General features: G+C 38.4%; 1 protein-coding gene across 1 annotated transcript in view; it reads right to left on the bottom strand.

Moving 5' to 3' along the window:
• LOC139726851 (uncharacterized) overlaps positions 1 to 15,896 on the bottom strand; it is a 32,322-nt gene extending 16,426 nt beyond the window's left edge. Inside the window, exons 1-2 of the mRNA XM_071637844.1 lie at positions 15,646 to 15,896; positions 6,198 to 6,707 (exon numbers count right to left, since the gene is read on the bottom strand). Of these exons, the coding sequence (XP_071493945.1) occupies positions 6,198 to 6,564 (367 nt within the window). The 5' untranslated portion in view covers positions 6,565 to 6,707; positions 15,646 to 15,896. The remainder of the gene's footprint in view (positions 1 to 6,197; positions 6,708 to 15,645) is intronic.
• Between the last annotated feature and the right edge of the window lie 2,347 nt (positions 15,897 to 18,243).

Raw genomic sequence — 18,243 nt, 5'->3', positions numbered from 1 at the left:
CTTATAGTTTGCTGGTTTGATACTCAAAATTGGATTTACAGAGAAACTCCTTAATTTTGGCTTACAGTATCTTCCTATCATACATACATGTACAGTGTAGGACACAGATGTACAATTAATTACAGAAATTTCCTAGCCATCTCAAGACAATGTTTATTCATAATAAACAAATCAATGTGTTTCCCAAAAATCTTGAATCTCCGTCAACCAGTCAGCATAGGCCCAATCAACACACATCAAAGGTCTCCACTACTATTTCACATGGCATAAAATATACAGATCAAGCAGCCATTGCGACCATAAAATTATTCTCCCAGCTATGAATTACAACATCATTCAAAAGGCTATTAGATACAAATCCTTGGATACACTGCTGTGATGAATATTCCTTGTCTCATAAAGAGTACTGTACAGTAAAATCCAGTATCCCTTTCCAGCCCACTTTCTCACTACACTATCCTCCACTGAAAGCATCTGAGAGCAGAAAAGCGGAGTTTCTAATTTTAGCATCAATTTCTCGCATCGACATAGAATGGACTTCTTATTTGGTTTTCTATCGTCCTTGATGCACTCAAATATCTCCTGTAGAGTGAATGTCAATTTCTCAGATCAATAGAAATCACACTGCATGATAGGCATACATTGTACAAACACACACAGACGCACACACACAAACACACTGTATACACCAGTCTAGTACACACACACACCACCACCAAACAGACCCACTGGTACCTGGGTGACAGAAGAGCATCTCATATTTTACTGTATTTCATGGACCAAATACAATAATCCATAAAGGTTTACAGCATACATGTACATGTTTGTGAAAACAAATCAATTTCAAGATCTGAAAAACATCCAACACCAATTTGTTGAAATTTTCCATGTTACTTTCATACAAAATTTTGACAGATTCTTCTTACAGATCAATCTATCTGGTTATTTACTGCATTTAAAATCCATTAACTTTTAAATGGATTTATTCAAGAATCAGCCTACACATAATGACTAGCATCTCACCAGTCTTTTGTTTATAAAAAATGGCTGCAATTTGATATGCAGTGGGAAGCATGCACTGTCTATCAATCTCTCTTTCACACACACACACACACACACACACACACACACACACACACATAAACCATCTACAAAGATGCTGGTATTAAAATGATCCTGCGGTTGAAAAGAGCATTAACCGAGTCTTGACAGACCTTGTAAAGGTACAGTATACTCTGGTTCAATACCTAATGTACTGTTATGTGCTCAGGTCATCTGAGTAGGCCTACAATTTGTACCAAATACGAACTGAACAGAGGGGAAATGTTCAAACTAAAACACACAAACACATACAAGTGTACACACCATAACACATGAAAGAGAGAGGATGAAAAAAAGAAGAAGTAGAGGCGCACATAGAGCTAGTACATCAGTGTCATGTGGTTAGCTTAGTCACTGAGACTAATTCAAACCATTATTCACACTCCTGGAGGTACGGGTAGGGAAGTCAATACAGTATGAGACCCACAATTTCTCCAAGGTAGCTGGAAATTAAAGTTTGGCTTTAATGTTCCCTAAAAAGAATTGATGAGGCCCATACAAAATACAAATATTTTCTTAGCCCATCAATATTTTGGCTTGATTATAAAAGCTGCTTGCGAATTTGAAAACATAGCGAGGTTAAAAAGGGGAAAGCTTTTGAAGAGTCAGCCTTTTCCATATCTGCTGGCTAGAATGATGAGAAATTATAACTTAACTCTTTGACATCTGATCTTAGATCTTGGCGATATTGTGACTCTAACTCTAGTCTGTAAATTGCCATGCTACCTTGTAGATCTTAAATGCAAATATCTTGGATTAATAATAAAATTCATCATCATTATGATACACATTCATGTGACATCATTTACAGTGAAGTCCTTAATTGCATAAAATGATAGAATAGCATAATCAGTTAAAATTCCATTATGAGTGGTGTGCAATATGACAGTTTGGAGTCCAACCTTCTTTTGAGCAGAAAAAGGTCATTTGTACCAACACTTAGGAGGCATGTAAGGATTTCTTAAAATTCACTGCTCAAAGTATTCAGCATCTGTGATGATTATCCATGAAATCCATGATCCTTTTAAAATGGTACTTGACAGTTGTATCCACCTGACAGCAAGCCTGGTATCTGGCAATTATCCCCAACACACAGCACCCACTGGAGCTTGGTCAGAAACCTGTCTCCAGGGGCGATCGTTAACAGCCCGTTAACGATCGCCCCGTCACTGTACAGGCATGCTAACCTGGAAACATTGAACTGCACATTACTTGAATATGAGACCATTCTGAAGCAAATAATTTTCACACAACAATAGATATGTCATGTACTCTTTAATGAATCCACAAGGATTGGAACAATCGTCCCCCAGCATTCCCACTGATTCCCACTGATCAGGTACTAGCCATCCCCTTTAAGTGGACTGTAGTTTCTGCTTTATTGATGCTTCAGTTATATTGTACAATTCAAATGCAATGGAAGAACATTTATAGTGACAAAGAAATACAATGTATGTAAACATAAATGTGTGTGCATGTGACTGCTAACCCATGATTCACTCATATGATTCATACACTATCAGTGCCTTAAATCTGGATTCAGTTTCTAGATAAATTGCATATCTTTATTCCAATTTGAATCCCTTCACCACAGTCTACTTCCTCTCTCTACTAACGGGGTGACATATAAGCACAACCTCTCTTAACTCATACCGTTAGTCTACATTTAGGGTTTACCAAACCAATAACATGTACAATGTACATCAGGCCAATACATAATACCGTGCATCATAGTGCAGCATTCACTGCATACAGTGTGTGTATTTAGAGGATGGGACATCAGGGGGTAGAAAGGGAGAATTCTGCATATTTGATAGATTGTTTCTGTAATTCATTACAATTTAGGGATGTTTCTTTTCCTACAGCTTAGTAACAAAGCATTTCATTCCCCTGCTCCTTCCATAGGCAGGAATTTTCTTAGTTGTTGCGAGGTAGAAAGACTCTGCAAGCTTTGTGGTCGCTAAGGGCAACTTTTGCGAACAAAGCATGCATTTTAAGCATGCATCTGAATACACTACAGAACCGGTCTATTGGAAAATAGAACTGTCACTTTTCCATTCAAAGTTTATTCAGAAATACAACTGTGCATAGTAGTGATGTAATGATTCATCTTCCTCAGTACTAGAAGAAAGTACAGTATGGTGTGTGTTTGTGTAGAGTGAGCATTTACTGTAAAAGTGGATATTTTCGCGCAACTAATTTTCGCACTCGGCCGGGTAAGAAGAGTTTCGCGTGTTTTGAATTCCGCGGAATCAAGACATTAACTACTAGAACATATGGCAAGCAAAAATATTCGCATGCTTTTGTTTTCACGCTAGTTTCTGGTTGTACGAAATTTACGAAAATTTCCACTTTTACAGTAGTTTGTGAATTTGTGTGGTATGGATGATATGCAGTGCCCAATACATGAATGAATAAAGACCAGTATGACGCGCAATTTCAGTCTACAGTGACTCATCAACAAAAGCACTTGAAGTGGATCAATAGCGAGTATTTAGGAATGTCTTTGATGGTCATTACAGTGAACAATGTACATTTTGTTTTTGTTTGTTTGTTTGTTTGTTTTTAGCATGTTGGTTCTGGCTTCAACCACTAGTCATTTGAAAGATAGCAATTAATTTCTGAGAAGTACTGGTAGGCAGCAGCCACTAAGTCATTTATGATAATAGTACAATTGTACGCATGGCCCTTCTGAGGCATAAAATGGTAGACTTGGAATAGGCATAAAATCAATACTGACCTACACTGTGACTGCAGTTGAGGAAATGACCCAATGGAAGTGGAGATGGTGTACATTACAGTGAGGGTATAAAATGAACTTTAGCATTCAAGGACATACAAGAATTTTGATTAACAGCTACAATCTACGAATCACATGGCAAAAGACATGCCATAAATACTCTACATTGTGATGACTCAATTCAAACAAAATATTTAAACTTTGCTGACTGAGCTGTATGGTCAAAACCAGTGTATGAAAAGACATGCCAGTATACAATAATGTGAGAAACAAGAATTATGCTCTCACTATAGCTCTACATCATGAACTAATCCTAAATTTCATCTAATTTTCCCTGGCTCTATCAACACAATGACTATTACAGATTCTGGCAGCATGCCTGACATTGCAGCTGAGATTTTACAACTGGAAAAATTGCTAAGTTGTGCTTCTAAGCCATACCTCTGACAGTTTCCCCTCTCTCCTTCGTTTAAGTATTATACACTGTATACTTAACTATTTAAAGAAAAGTTCCATAAATTCAAAAAAAAAACTAGAAATGTCGCTATGGCGCCTGATGCCTCCGCCATAATGCATGATTCTCCCAATAGGCATATAGTACAATGTCTTCACAATGTGTGATCCATGACAGTTTCACATAACTGGCAAAATATTGATATGACAGGTTTGTCAGAAATGACTTGAATGTTCACTTTCCTTGAACTGGGTTTGCTATAATTGTCGAAGAGTGCAGGTACACATATTTGGGGAATTGAGAATTTTTACTTGAATTCTGACGGACCCTTTTATAAGTTTATGCATTGATTGAATAATTTCCAAGGTATGAAGAAAGAGTGCAATTACAGTACAAAATAGATTTTTTTTTTTTTTTTTTTTTTTTGGGGGGGGGGGGCATTGAAACCGGCCTTTGACCCTTAACCTTTGACCTTTGACATTCTGGCAGGAAATTTCCTGGAGAATCTCCATTAGGTACTGCATGTATATATTAAGTTTGAAAACTAATAATGCAAGCATTTCATATACTAGTGTATGAGGGAAATACTAAAATATTGAGGAGTTGACCTTGACCTTTGACCCCAAGACTATTGACCTATGACCCCTCAATTCCCTAGATAATCTCTGCCAGTCAGTACATGCGTATGTACCAAGTTCCACGAAGATACATTGAACCATTTGTGAGATAAGTGATATTACAACATTTTCACCTAACCTTTGACCTTTTGACCTTTGACCTTATGACATGAAACTCTCTCTCGAGAATCTTTATGCAGTAGTACATGTCTACACCAAGTTTCAAGAAAATACCTTAGGGCATTGCATAGATATTGGGGAAATAGCAACATTTTTAGCATTTGACCTTGACCTTTTGACCTTTGACCTCTTGCCAATGTCACTAAAATCTACTCAACTAATTGTCCCATCATACATCATCCTTGGACCAAGTTTGGTGAAAGCTGCTTCATCCAGTTTTGAGTTATCACGTAAACAGATAAATTTCAGGATTTGACCTTGATCTTTGACCTTTGACCTCAGTCCGATTTCACTAAAAAACTAATCAAGTAATTGTCCAATCATACATCATCCTCCGACAAAGTTTGGTGAAATTTGCTCCATCCAGTCTTGAGTTATCACGTAAACGGATACAATTTCATGATTTGACCTTGACCTTTGACCTTTGACCTTTGGCAGATTTCACCCAAAATCTAATCAACTAATTGCCCCATCATGCTTTATACTTGGACCAAGTTTGGCAAAATTCAAGTCAATATTACTCAAGTTATCGCGTAAACGAAAGCGGACGGACGTACGGACGTACGGACGTACGGACGTACGGACGTACGGACGTACGGACGTACAGACGTACGGACGTACGTACGGACGGACGGACAACCCGAAAACATAATGCCTCCGGCACCACTTCGTGGCGGAGGCATAAAAAAGGAAAGATATAGGCCTACAAATTCAAAGCCCTATAATTGAATGCCTGGGTAAATAAATGTTTAATGGATTTCTGTAGTCACGTTTTCTTTGTGAAAGCTCTGTTGAATCTATTATGCTGCATGGTTAAGAAAGAAAAGAGAGAGAGAGGGTAAAAAAAACACACACACAAAAAAAACACATACAATAATGAATATATCATGAATATAGCAAATACAAAGCCAGCAAACCATACAAGGAGGTGAGCTCTCTCAATTAAATTCAATTCAATTTATTGAAAACCAGACATAGTCACAGTAATGAATGAACATGAAGCAAATGGATAATGAGCCCCCAAGAAGCAGAGCTTGTGAGTGGGGCCCATTATGAATGGACTTCTGCTCCATCCCATCCTATCACCCCGAGTCCAAATTCCTACCTTTTTGTTGCATGCTGTAGAAGAAACCCTCCTTTGGCTTTAAGTCTCCAACTGCAAAAGCAAGGTCCACCATTGTCGGTAGGATCCGCCTGAAGAACGTGTCCCGCTCCTCCTGAGATGCTATGGTCTCTAGGAAGTGCACCAGTCCATGAAAGGGAGAGTGGTTGGTAGGAGCGCTGCCATTATGGATGAGGTCATAGATATGATCTAGGATTGGGAGCATCTCCTGTGTGGTGGATACCCTGCTCAGCTTTGACAACACCCCTTGGACCAGCAGCCATGTTTTCAGATCACTTGGTAGAACCACAGGGACCAGGCCCAGCATCCTGCCCTCATGTGAAAGCTGAGTTTTTAACTCTGTTGCCATGGTGACTGACCACAGGTAGTGTTTGTAATGGTGATGACAGGGTCACAAGCTTCTCTCTGTCAGTGATAGGATGGGCCTAGTACCACTACCAGAAGAGTTTCTTTCATGATCTCATCATCTCCCCTATACACTAGCTGCTGTACCTGCAACAAAAGTCAACAGAAAAAGAAAAGCGTTTACTCTCAAATAGTTTGCCTTTGTTCCATTGTTTATCTGGAAGACTCTCAGAAGACAAAACATGGAGCGAGACAAGACCAAAACAGACAAATGCCACATAAACATGAGCCACTGACAGGAATGCAACTCTCTCCCAAGGTCATCAATTTCAGAACTAGCCAAGAGGCTGGCTGCTCACAATGGGGTCATGAATCATTTCACTACTATTGCGATCCCCCTTGTTTCATGCTTATTTTCAGGAGTGACAGATATGTTTATCGACCAGAGCAGGTGTTCACCTTATGGAATGGTTCATGGCATGCTTTTTGATTGAAAATCATTTTGCAGTACAGGCTGTATAGATGCCACTTTAAAGTTTAATCGCATTCTTGTGGCAACAAAATTGTTCCACGAAATTTTACAAAGGGAGCACGTAACAAAACATACAAGATTACAATTAAGAAAATACATCGTAGCTCTCAAAAGATATCTCCTCCCAAGAATAAGGACGCTCAAAATATGGCATAAGAGGACATGTTATTGTTATAAATGTTGTACGTCCAATCTAAGAATTGAAGTCAGCATGACTTGTCACTTGCTTCCTTTTGTTACAGAATGCTAGCATTGCACTTACTTTGCTGATTTTATTTTTCTGTAGTGTGTTTAGGTACACATAGTACTTTGAAATGAAATGAAATGAAATGAAATTTATTTACCATACAAACAAACATTGTGACCAAAGTCACAACAATGAATAGTTGAAACATAAATTGTAGTTTGGCAAAAAAGAACTGGCAATAGCGTGCAGGCTAGTCGAGGCCAGTTCTTTCAATGATATAGATTATAATATAATGTACTGTACAGTATTTAAATATTCACAGAAGAATTGTTATATGTACATATTTACATGTTTTCATAGGCAAAAATAGTTTGAAACTGTTTTACCGATATAAATGAGGAGTCAGTCCACTTTATACGGAAGGTTTGCCATGTGGCTTACTACATGTGCATAGAAGATGATTTGGAACTGATAAAAGTCTAAGCTTGCTGTACTGACAGCACTGTCTTCAAAATGTAGGTGGATTGGAGTGCAGAATTTCCACCCAGGTTATAAGGGTTTGCAGGAATTTTATCTTTCTGTAGGGAACAATGACCTACAGTATTAAAGGAAGATGGTCTACAGCTGGGTGTTGTACTGTACACTCCAGGACATGACATTGGTTGATGAACAACCGTGAATATATTGAATGAGCTTCCAGGCTTTAAAATGAAGGGTTCACCACACATTTGAGAAGATCTGCTCCAAGCAATATGTCAAGTTTATACATGAAAGTCTGTTCAATGGGAAAAGTTTCAAAAACATTAAATTAATAAATACTGAAGGACTATCAAAATGCCAATATACAAATTGCACAATGGTACTGTAAGATGATGATAGGATTTCAATTAATAACATGAAATTGTTTTCTTTGTTTGACACAGCTACACTTGTTTTAAAAACATCTAGACTGCATGTGTTCAGCATCACATGGCACAAACTTTGATTCTAAACTGTCAAAACATATAAAATGTTTTGTCTATCATAATCACAATATGCAATTGTATAAGGGTGCGTTTATAAGATTTTGCGTGCCTAGAATCACTGTTTTGAAACACTGTTTTGAACCACTGTTTCAAATCACACTTTCGTCAGGACAGCATTTATAAGATTTTTTTCTCCGAGCGTGTTGGGGCTCTCGCTCAGACTGTGCCATTGCGCAACTCACTCTGCGCAGTTTTTCCTCGGCAAAAGATCAAACAGGGTGCGCGCAAGGCATTGTGACATCATTATAAACAGTGTTTGCGATCGCGGTTGCGTTTATAAGATTTTTGAAACACTGATTCTACAGAAACACTGTTTTGAAACGCACTATTTTGTGCGATTTGAATCAGTGTTTCAAAACACTGTTTCAAATCACGGCGAGCATTTATAAGAATTTTTTTCGAGCTAGAATCACTGTTTGGCCAGAAACAGTGTTTCAAAACACTGTTTCTGGCCGGAAGAAAAATCTTATAATACACCCTATGTTAGATGACAATAAAATCTCAGCTTTCTTGGTCTGGCACTGCTTGAAAACATCTAGCCTGAATGTGTTTAGCACCACAGTACAAACTATGATTCGTAACTGTCAAGCCATTTACGTCACAAAATGCTTCATCTCAGCATTCAGTTTACAAGTCTACTTTAATTTAATGTTAGTTACTCAGAAACACTTTTGCAAAGTAAATATAAAAAGCTGCTTTTGAACAAACAATCTTATAACTTTTTTTCCTTACAATGTTACTGAGCATAATGATTGTACATCATATTGAACAGTAAAGACAAATCTATAACTAAACATCTTAATTATCCATGTTTCATCTGATGTAGATCTGTGTACTAATGCTTTGACTGGACTTGACAAAACACACAACTACATGTAGACATAAGATCTCTCCTCTGGCTCTGCAAAAGATGTAGACGAGTCTATTCCCCTCACTTGCAGTAAATAAACACTCTTCATAACTTCCCCATCAATTTGAAATTGAATCCATGGTTGTGACACTCTCGTAAATATCAGGTGCATTAGGGTGCCATGACAACCATAATAGAAATCCTTTCAGAGTGGTTAGAGACAAATAGAGGGCTCTCAGCAGTGTCTGACATCACTGCGTGCAAAGATGCACACCGTATTACTAGAGCCTATAAATCTAGTTGGTGTTAAGACCTGATGAAGAGTACAATGTAAACCTATTTGATTTGAGTGATCAGTAGTGTGTTGTACACATATCCACAATTGCCTGCAGTGTAAAGAAAACAACATAAACAAACCAGATTCCAGAAGATATAGTCTAGAGTATAAGTGTATTTTCTTCACACATATCTCAGCCAATATACAGCTGTACTCTTTTTCTGTTGCCAATGATATAGATACAGTATTTTTCAAGTTTGAATCTTTTTATCCCAATATCAATTTCATGTTAGGACCCCATGGAAGAACAGCCAAGTCTTCATAGACAGAGCTGAATGGGCGATCCTACCGTACATATTCATTGCTTGTTTTTTTCTTCTACTTCTCCTCTCTTGCTTTCTTCCCTTTTCCTTATGATGTATTTCCATTTTTTTTTAAGTATATTCTTCTGTTGATTATATGCTTGTATGTTGCCCGTCATACTTTTACTGTACTCTTTTTTTTTGCATGAATTTACAGTGAATAAATCAAATCATATCAAATCAAATCAAATCAAAGACTAGAAGTCTCACAAAGATCTGTATTGATTATAAAGATGATAGTTGGGAAACTGATGCCATCTCTTCATTACATTACCAAGGTTTGTCCTTTCCTTGAGCATAAAGCTTGTGCAACACTCTCGGATATACAACCTAGGGTAACCATTGTAAAGGTTTACCTTTGGATTTTCAATTTTATCAGGGCGTATCAACCTTGTAAACAGGTCACTGTAGTATTCTGGGGACTAAAAAGTAAGTCTTTCGATAGAAATACTGCATTTTTAATATTTGCTACAAGAGACATGCAGTTATAAAATTTGGGGGAAAACAGTATTTTCCATGAAACCTGAGCACTGCATCTAACAATTGTACAAAATACTGCAAAAAGGGTAGCAGTTTGCATATAATATAGGTGACTTGTACCTCCAGAAACTTTACCAAACTGCTGTAAAAAGATCAGATTCAGTTTAAGTTATTTGTAAATCATGCCCAAAAATCAGTCATGACAGGGAAATTATTTTCTTAAAGACAAACGTAACAGCAAGGGGGGGGGGGGGGGGGGGGGAGAATGTCTCGTATTAGAACAAACCCTTAGTGATTGTACAAAATGTTACAAATGTTTTCAAATTTGCTGCAAAGCAGGATGCTATGGAGTGAGCTCCAGTGGTCTAATTAAAAAAAAAAAAGTGAACAAAAACTTTGCAGTCTTAAAAACAAATCTCTTCAAATCCATATTGGAGTTGTCATTTCCACATCCAAGGCTGCACTTATCAACTTTCTCAGTTTGAAACATCTTTTAATAATATACACTATCAAAACACAAAGACAGTCTTTTGGATCACGTTTCTTGAGTTGTTGCATTCATCATCTCTATCACAAGTTGAAAGGAAGGGTCTGTCACTGCGCAGCTCCATTTATTGTGCAATTTGACTCAAGGAGCAGAGATCATGTAGTCGGCATGGGTGGACTCGAGATATAAAATGGCTTCAAAATGACTTTGGGCGCATTTATTGACTCACTTCTGGCACATAAGGTTTACAAACAACTTTCAGGGAGTTCTGGGCTGCTGATAAACACAAAATTGTGTAGATTATGGGGTTAGAAATGTGTAAAGTGTTTCTCAAATGCCATAAAATGTGTGATTGCAAAAACATTTGAGCCAGAAACGTGTTTCTGTACAGTTGATGAACACAAAGTCGTTTTAAAATGCATTTACCGTAGGACCTCGTCCTGCCCATACCAACCACACATTTATACCCGGTATGAAATATCATCAAAGCAGTTTGCAAGAAATGTCTGATTGAGAGATATTTTTGTAAAAAATTCAAGCCATGGAATGTGTCTCAGGGCGAGAAAATGCGCAGACAGAAATCTTTTCTATTTTCCGTTGTGGACAATGTAGTCATACCTAATACGAATTCTAATGAAAGAAATTTTTGATAAATGTCCGATTGAGAGATATTTTGATAATAAATCCAAGCCATGGAATGTGTCTGGTGACTAAAATGCGCAGACAGAAATCTTTCCTATTTCCGTTGTGGACAATGTGTCATACCGACACAAATTCTATTGAAAGCAATTTGCTTTCTGTTTTAAGATGTGCCTTACGAAAAAAAAAAATTGCACATTTCTTCCCTTTCTTTTTTCTGTGTTATACCAGTAAGCAAGCCCATGACACATTGTATATGCATGATCAAGCTGCACTGTTTTGCACACAAAACTATATATATCATCATGTGACCCGCTACAACAAAAGGATCCTCAAGTCGCTGACGGCTGAGACCGAGAAAATCGAGTTTGAAGTCAGATCATCTAGAAATGGGTCAAAATGATCGGATTTCTGTTTTTGGCATAATTCTGTAGTCTAATGTATTACCTATCATCTGCCGAAATTTTGAAGCTAAATGGTCAAAGAAAAGGCAAGAAAATAGTGTTTTTTTAGGCCATGATTTTCCGACTTTCAACGGAACAGAATTGTGTCTGAAGATTTGGATTTAGTGCCGCAGCTAGACTCCGCCCCTAGCATCGAGGGAGTAATCTTAATTGGTCAGTGCATGGCATCCTGGTTACTGATTGGTCGTGTGTAGACCGCTGGCACTAAGCCTGAATGAACATCGCGGAGGTTGCTGAGAGCATACCTTCTATTGTCAAGTGGTGAAAACTGTCTTACCTCTCCTTGATCATGATAGCATTGGAAGGAAAACTTTGAAGGTGGTTTTCTCAAAACGCTGATTTCCTAAACCACTCGACATGCGCTAATAAAATCATTGATATCTCCACAACCAAGTACTTTTTTGAGTTGTTTTATACATGAAATTGAAGTGGAAGAGTAAGGGAATCATGTCATGTCATTTTCTGAAAATCGTCCTCCAAACTTTCGGATCCTTTCGTTGTAGTGGGTCACATGTATGTTCCTGTGCGTGCGCAAGCTCGCTCTGAAAATCTCGCAGCTTGCGCGCTGTCTGCGCTGGATGCAGCGGGACGATTGCAGGCAAAGTGCCCAAAGTCTAGTGAAAGGACAAGTTCACCTTCATAAACATAAGGATTGAGAGAATGTAGCAATATTAGTAGAACGCATCATTGAAAGTTTGAGGAAAATCAGACAATCCGTTCAAAAGTTATGAATTTTTGAAGTTTTTGTGCAGTACCCGCTGGATGAGAAGACTACTGCAGTGTATGAATAACTTAGATGTCACATGCGTACAACAATATAAGGAAAATATAAAGAGAATTTCACAAAATTCCATCTTTTGAAAAAAGTACACATTCCCCTGACTCGTTACCGACAAATGTTATGGGTAATATTATTCCCCCTGCCTTTAGAAAGAGGCAAGTCAAGTGCTCTTTTATTATGCGAAAAAAGTGAAAATATGTTGAATTTTCTTTTACATTTTCTTTATACTGTTGTACGCATATGACTCACAAGCTGTAGTAGTCTCCTCATCCAGCGGTTCCAACACAAAAATTTAAAAAATTCATAACTTCTGCATCGATTGTCCAATTTTCCTCAAACTTTCACTGATGTGTTCTACTAATATTGTTGCATTTTCTCAATCCTTATGTTTATGAAGGTGAACTTGTCCTTGAACATCAGAATTAATGAAGAAAGTGAACTCGCAATACCTACAAAATGAATAGTTTGCTGACAAATTTGAGTACTCACCTACTCCATCAGTGTGGAATAGATGCACAAGATCAGGTTAGTTCTGATTTTATTTTTCTTGTTACAAATCTAAATGATTAGTTTGCTGACAAATTTGAGTACCCACCTACAATGTACTCCATCAGTCTGAAATAGATGCACAAGATCAGGTTAGTTCTAATTTTATTTTTCTCGTTACAAATCTTTGTAAAATGATGTCAGACTTTAGCATCATGGGGCTGATTCGTGCGTGGAGAGGCGAGAGCCTCAGAAAAAAGCAACGAAAATATTCAGTCGAATCAGGTCCCTAGGTGCGGCAGCCCTGCATTGAGCAAACCCGCTGGCGCGTGTTTCGAAGGGTCGCTGCGCATTGGTAGATTAAAACTCGATTTTTGTCAAAAAGTGCAGACAGAATTTTTTATTTTTTTCATCATGGAGAGTGGACATGTGTGTGTGATAAAAAATCACCCTGCAAAGTTGCGCCAATTTATATGTCATATATGTGAGATGGATGGAAAGTGAAGCGGGGGGCTCATGAGTCGCTCCCCTCGGGGGCCTCATGAGGAGGGCAGAGATGCTCGTGAGGCAGAGGGGTGCTCATGAGGGGGTGGGGAGCAGGCCTCATGAGCGGGTTTCCCCGGACTGATCTAGATTTAGACTAGATTCCAATTCTAGGATGACAGTTCACCCACTTACAATAAGCTCAGAAAACTCAACACAAACTCAAACTACAACAAAGGAATTTCTCTAATCATGTACATTTTTGTAGTCAACCTCTGGAACAGTAACAGCCTATCACTTAAAGCTATCAATAGCAACAGTATACAATCCTTTAAAACAAATTTAAATTAAATTAAAGAAGGCATCATGGAAACATCTTCATCATGTGTTACGATCAAGATACTGAATTCCCAAATAATATGCTCTTGCCCGATGCATGGGAAAAGTATAGTGAGTTATCCGCACCTTGTCAGTTGCCCTAGTAATACAATTATTATGTAAAGTTTACATGTACATCGTCACCCTGCGTGAAATTGCTACAAAGCGCACGTGCACTGAACAAAAATGTACACCCGGGACTGTGTTCAGTACGCTTCAAACTTTGCAGAGTTAACACAACCAAGCAAACTGAGGTGAAAATCAATCAGTTTTTTTCTTGAAAATCTTGAATTAATTAAGGAATAAATTTACGTATTCTATTATCACTATCATCACAGTCACCCGCACCCGTCCTTATGTGCTTTGCCTATTGGAGCGCAGGATGGCGAGGTGCGGGCCCCTTCCCAGCTCAGCGCACAACTATTCTGCATTGTTCATGTTTGACGACGATAGCTGCAAATTTCCGGTATCGATCACTTAGGCCTAACTTAGTTGTAGTTCAATCCATTAAGGCATTATGGAATCTTTTCTTTGAGTGGGATTTCATAGAATTTCAGGCACTGACGCTGTGTGATTTAAACATGCGTAAGTATAGACCCTTAACATTAACTGTAAGTATGACGAGGTGCGGGTCACTCATTGCCCCTCTGCATCCTCTTGAGTCTTGCTGCAAATAATTTTTGCATTTGCCATTACTTAGGCCCCTACATTTTTACAGTGCTGCGCAGTGTAAGTATTGGTTAGAGCAAGCTCAGACCTGTTCAGAGGTAGGTAACGTTAGAGATTTTTATAAAATGGGTTCAAGAATGTAGCCAATAGGAAATGCTGAAATGAGTCACGTGGGCTTCGTTTACTTTAGTGCCATTGCACTCTGCCTGTCATCCTATGGTAAACTGCCGATCGTCTGTGCACGCGGCTCCTTTGAATTGCATGCAATGCAAAGGTTGATATCGCGATGTCGATTGCCAGCGAAACGAACGAAAAAATGGCTGCCTCCAGCTCGGATCCGTTGCAGGCGCAGTTTGAACTGTTGAATGACGAGGAATTGGATGAATTAATCAATGGAACTGACTTCTGAGCTTTATAAAGGTACCGTAGTTATATGGGTAATTTAAACTCGGCCTAGCAGGTAAAGTCGGCCACCAGCGCTCGCAGTACAAGTAGACTAGTTGTACCGTACTGCGCGTGCTGGGGGCCGACTTTACCCGCTAGGCCGAGTTTACCCATAATCACAACTACGGTAAGTGAAAAATAACTCATCGACAGCTAGCTCCAGCTTAAGTTTTTTAGTAGACCCATTTTATAAAACAAATGATGCACAGGATTATTTTGTGGCATTAGTGAAGGTGCGGCGCACTCTCGAGTGTTGACAATGCATTGGTGCAACATGCACGAGGCGCACGCACTCTATCCTGTGCATCATTTGTAATACTAACGTTAAACCTTTAAATGCAAAAAATATATGCAGCAAGACTCAAGAGGATGCAGAGGGGCAAATATGTTGCGTATACATAATGCCCAACATCAACAAGGTAAATGAAGGTAAATAAGTTAACATACTAGAAGTTGGTCTATACTAAGTAGAATCAGTAACTGTTACAGCTAGCTGCAGACGCAGACTGCTGCTCAGCACTGCGACTACGGCCTAACATACCGACAGTTATCGGAGCTCGGGCGGGCTGCGTTTTGGCTGCGACCGATACCGCGATGGGTCAGTGTCCAGTGACGACAATCACTCCCTTGCCTTGGCCTTGCCAAGAGTCAGACTCAACTCATATCCAGGATCCACAGTAAGATATCAATGTCTCCACACACTATAATACAACTATAATTAGTTATGATGAACGGGTGCGACAAATGGAATACTCGGAACACAAATGAGAAAATGATATGCAACTTGATGTCGTTTCAGGGCAGAGGCCTAGCCGGATCGTAAGGATGGGGTACACACACACACAATACACACGTACACACCGTACACACATGCATGCACTCCACACGCGCATTCTTCACAGAAAAAGATGGCCATTCACCGATGTCTCATGAACCATGGATCATGGACCTACCATGCATGAACCAACGAAGCAGCAGTAAATATCAAGAGGGCGCTAAACTTCAAAACAGCAGTGCCGTGCATTGCAAAATAGAGCGCTCTTCTTTCCGTACCTTGATCATTTCATTGATTGATTGAAGATGATCACAATAACTTCAGTTGGGAGATACTAGTACTTCATACAGGCCAAGTTTTTGTTTTTGTTTGTGTGTGTGTGTGTGTGTGTGTGTGGGGGGGGGGGGGGCATTCTTGTGTCTCTTTCAAAAGGAGGTCTGTATCTTTAATCTTCTCCTATACTCAGTTAGTTAGTTCCCATCAAAGAGCGTATACAAACGCTTCCATATTATACTCTTTGATTCCCTTATTATAATGTATCTTGAAGGAGATATCTTGAAGGAGATGATGGATGAGTGAAAAGTTCAGGAAAAGGAATATCAACTTGCTCTATTATGTTTCCAGGGAACCTTAAAAGAGGTAACAGAGGATGAATGGTATATAAGTAATGTGAAAAAAGAATGGGTAATTTGTGTGTGTGTGTGTGTGTGTGTGTGTTTGTTTTTGCATTATTTTTGTGGGTTTTTTTTTCTGTAAACTCGTTCCGAGAGAAACTTTTTCAAGTAGTTTTCAAGTGGAGGATTATAGATGAGTGGAGAACTAAGAAAAGAAGAAATTCTTTTGGTGTAAATCAATTCCTAGCAAAACTTACATAGGCCTACTGAAAAAGGTAAAAGATGAAATACATTGTACATCGAATGAAATATGAGAAAGGGGGATACGTTCTTTAGCTATAAATCAACTCCGAGCGGAATGAATATCTTCAAGACGATGAAAGAGGAGAAATGAGTAGAAAGTTGAGAAGGGATAGTCAGTTGATGTAAATTAGTTCAGAACGACATTAGTATCTCCTTGAAGGAGATAACAGAGGAGAGATGAATGGAAAGTTAAGAAAAAGTTGTATTCTTTTGCTGTAAATTAGTTCCAAGCGGAACCTATATCTCCTTGGAGGAGATAACAGAGGAGAGATGAGTGGAAAGTTGAAAAAAATGTATTCTTTTGCTGTAAATCACTTCTGAGCGGAATTTATATCTCCTTAAAGGAGATAACAGAGGAGTTGTATTTGAGCTGAAAGTTGAGAAAAAGTTGTATTCTTTTGCTGTAAATTAGTTCCGAGCGGAACTGATATCTCCTTGAAGGAGATAACAGAATAGAGATGATAGATGAGTGGAAAGTTGAAAAAATGGTATTCTTTTGCTGTGAATTAGTTTCGAACGGAATCTATATCTCCTTGAAGGAGATAACAGAGGAGAGATGAGTGGAAAGTTGAAAAAAAATGTATTCTTTTGCTGTAAATTAGTTCCGAGCGGAACTGATATCTCCTTGGAGGAGATATACAGCGTATAGAGATGAGTGGAAAGTTGAAAAAAAATGTATTCTTTTGCTGTAAATTAGTTCTGAATGGAATTTATATCTCCTTGAAGGAGATAACAGAGGAGTTGTATTTGAGCTGAAAATTGAGAAAAAGTTGTATTCTTATGCTTTAAATTAGTTCCGAGCGGAACTGATAACTCCTTGAAGGAGATAACAGAGGAGTTGTATTTGTATTGTATTTGTATTTGTACGGAACTTCTATATCCTTGGAGGAGATAACAGAGTAGAGATGAGTGGAAAGTTGAAAAAAAAATCTTTTGCTGTAAATTAGTTCCAAACGGAACCTATATCTCCTTGGAGGAGATAACAGAGGAGAGATGAGTGGAAAGTTGAAAAAAAAGTTGTATTCTTTTGCTGTAAACAATTCCGAGCGGAACTGATATCCCTTGGACTGAGGAGATAACAGAGAATTACGGAATTACGCGAGTCACATGCAGATGCAGTGAAGCCACTTCGGGGTTGATCCACAATATTCCACATACGTTTTCGCATGCTGAGCAGAAGGAGGGTAATTTGCACTAAACAGGCATGTTAATTTAAAAAAAAATAAATACATTGAGATAAATCAAGTATTATAGGGTATCAGTGATGCGCAAATGATTTCCAGAGCATCTACTTGACAGCTAACCATGCAAAGTGGTGTTTATGCAATGGATATTATTGATATTATTTGTACTATTACATTCTGCAAATTCATTTTTTGTTTGAGCATGACTGATAAGTAGACATAAGTTGAAATATTGCTCAAGCTTATGTTTATAATTTGTGCTT

This window comes from Diadema antillarum, unplaced genomic scaffold (genome assembly GCF_040938485.1).
Source record: "Diadema antillarum isolate AM-2024a unplaced genomic scaffold, OU_Dant_1.0 seq00000102_RagTag, whole genome shotgun sequence".
In the NCBI taxonomy this organism is placed as follows: Eukaryota; Metazoa; Echinodermata; class Echinoidea; order Diadematoida; family Diadematidae; genus Diadema; species Diadema antillarum.
This window is presented reverse-complemented; position numbering and strand designations above follow the sequence as displayed.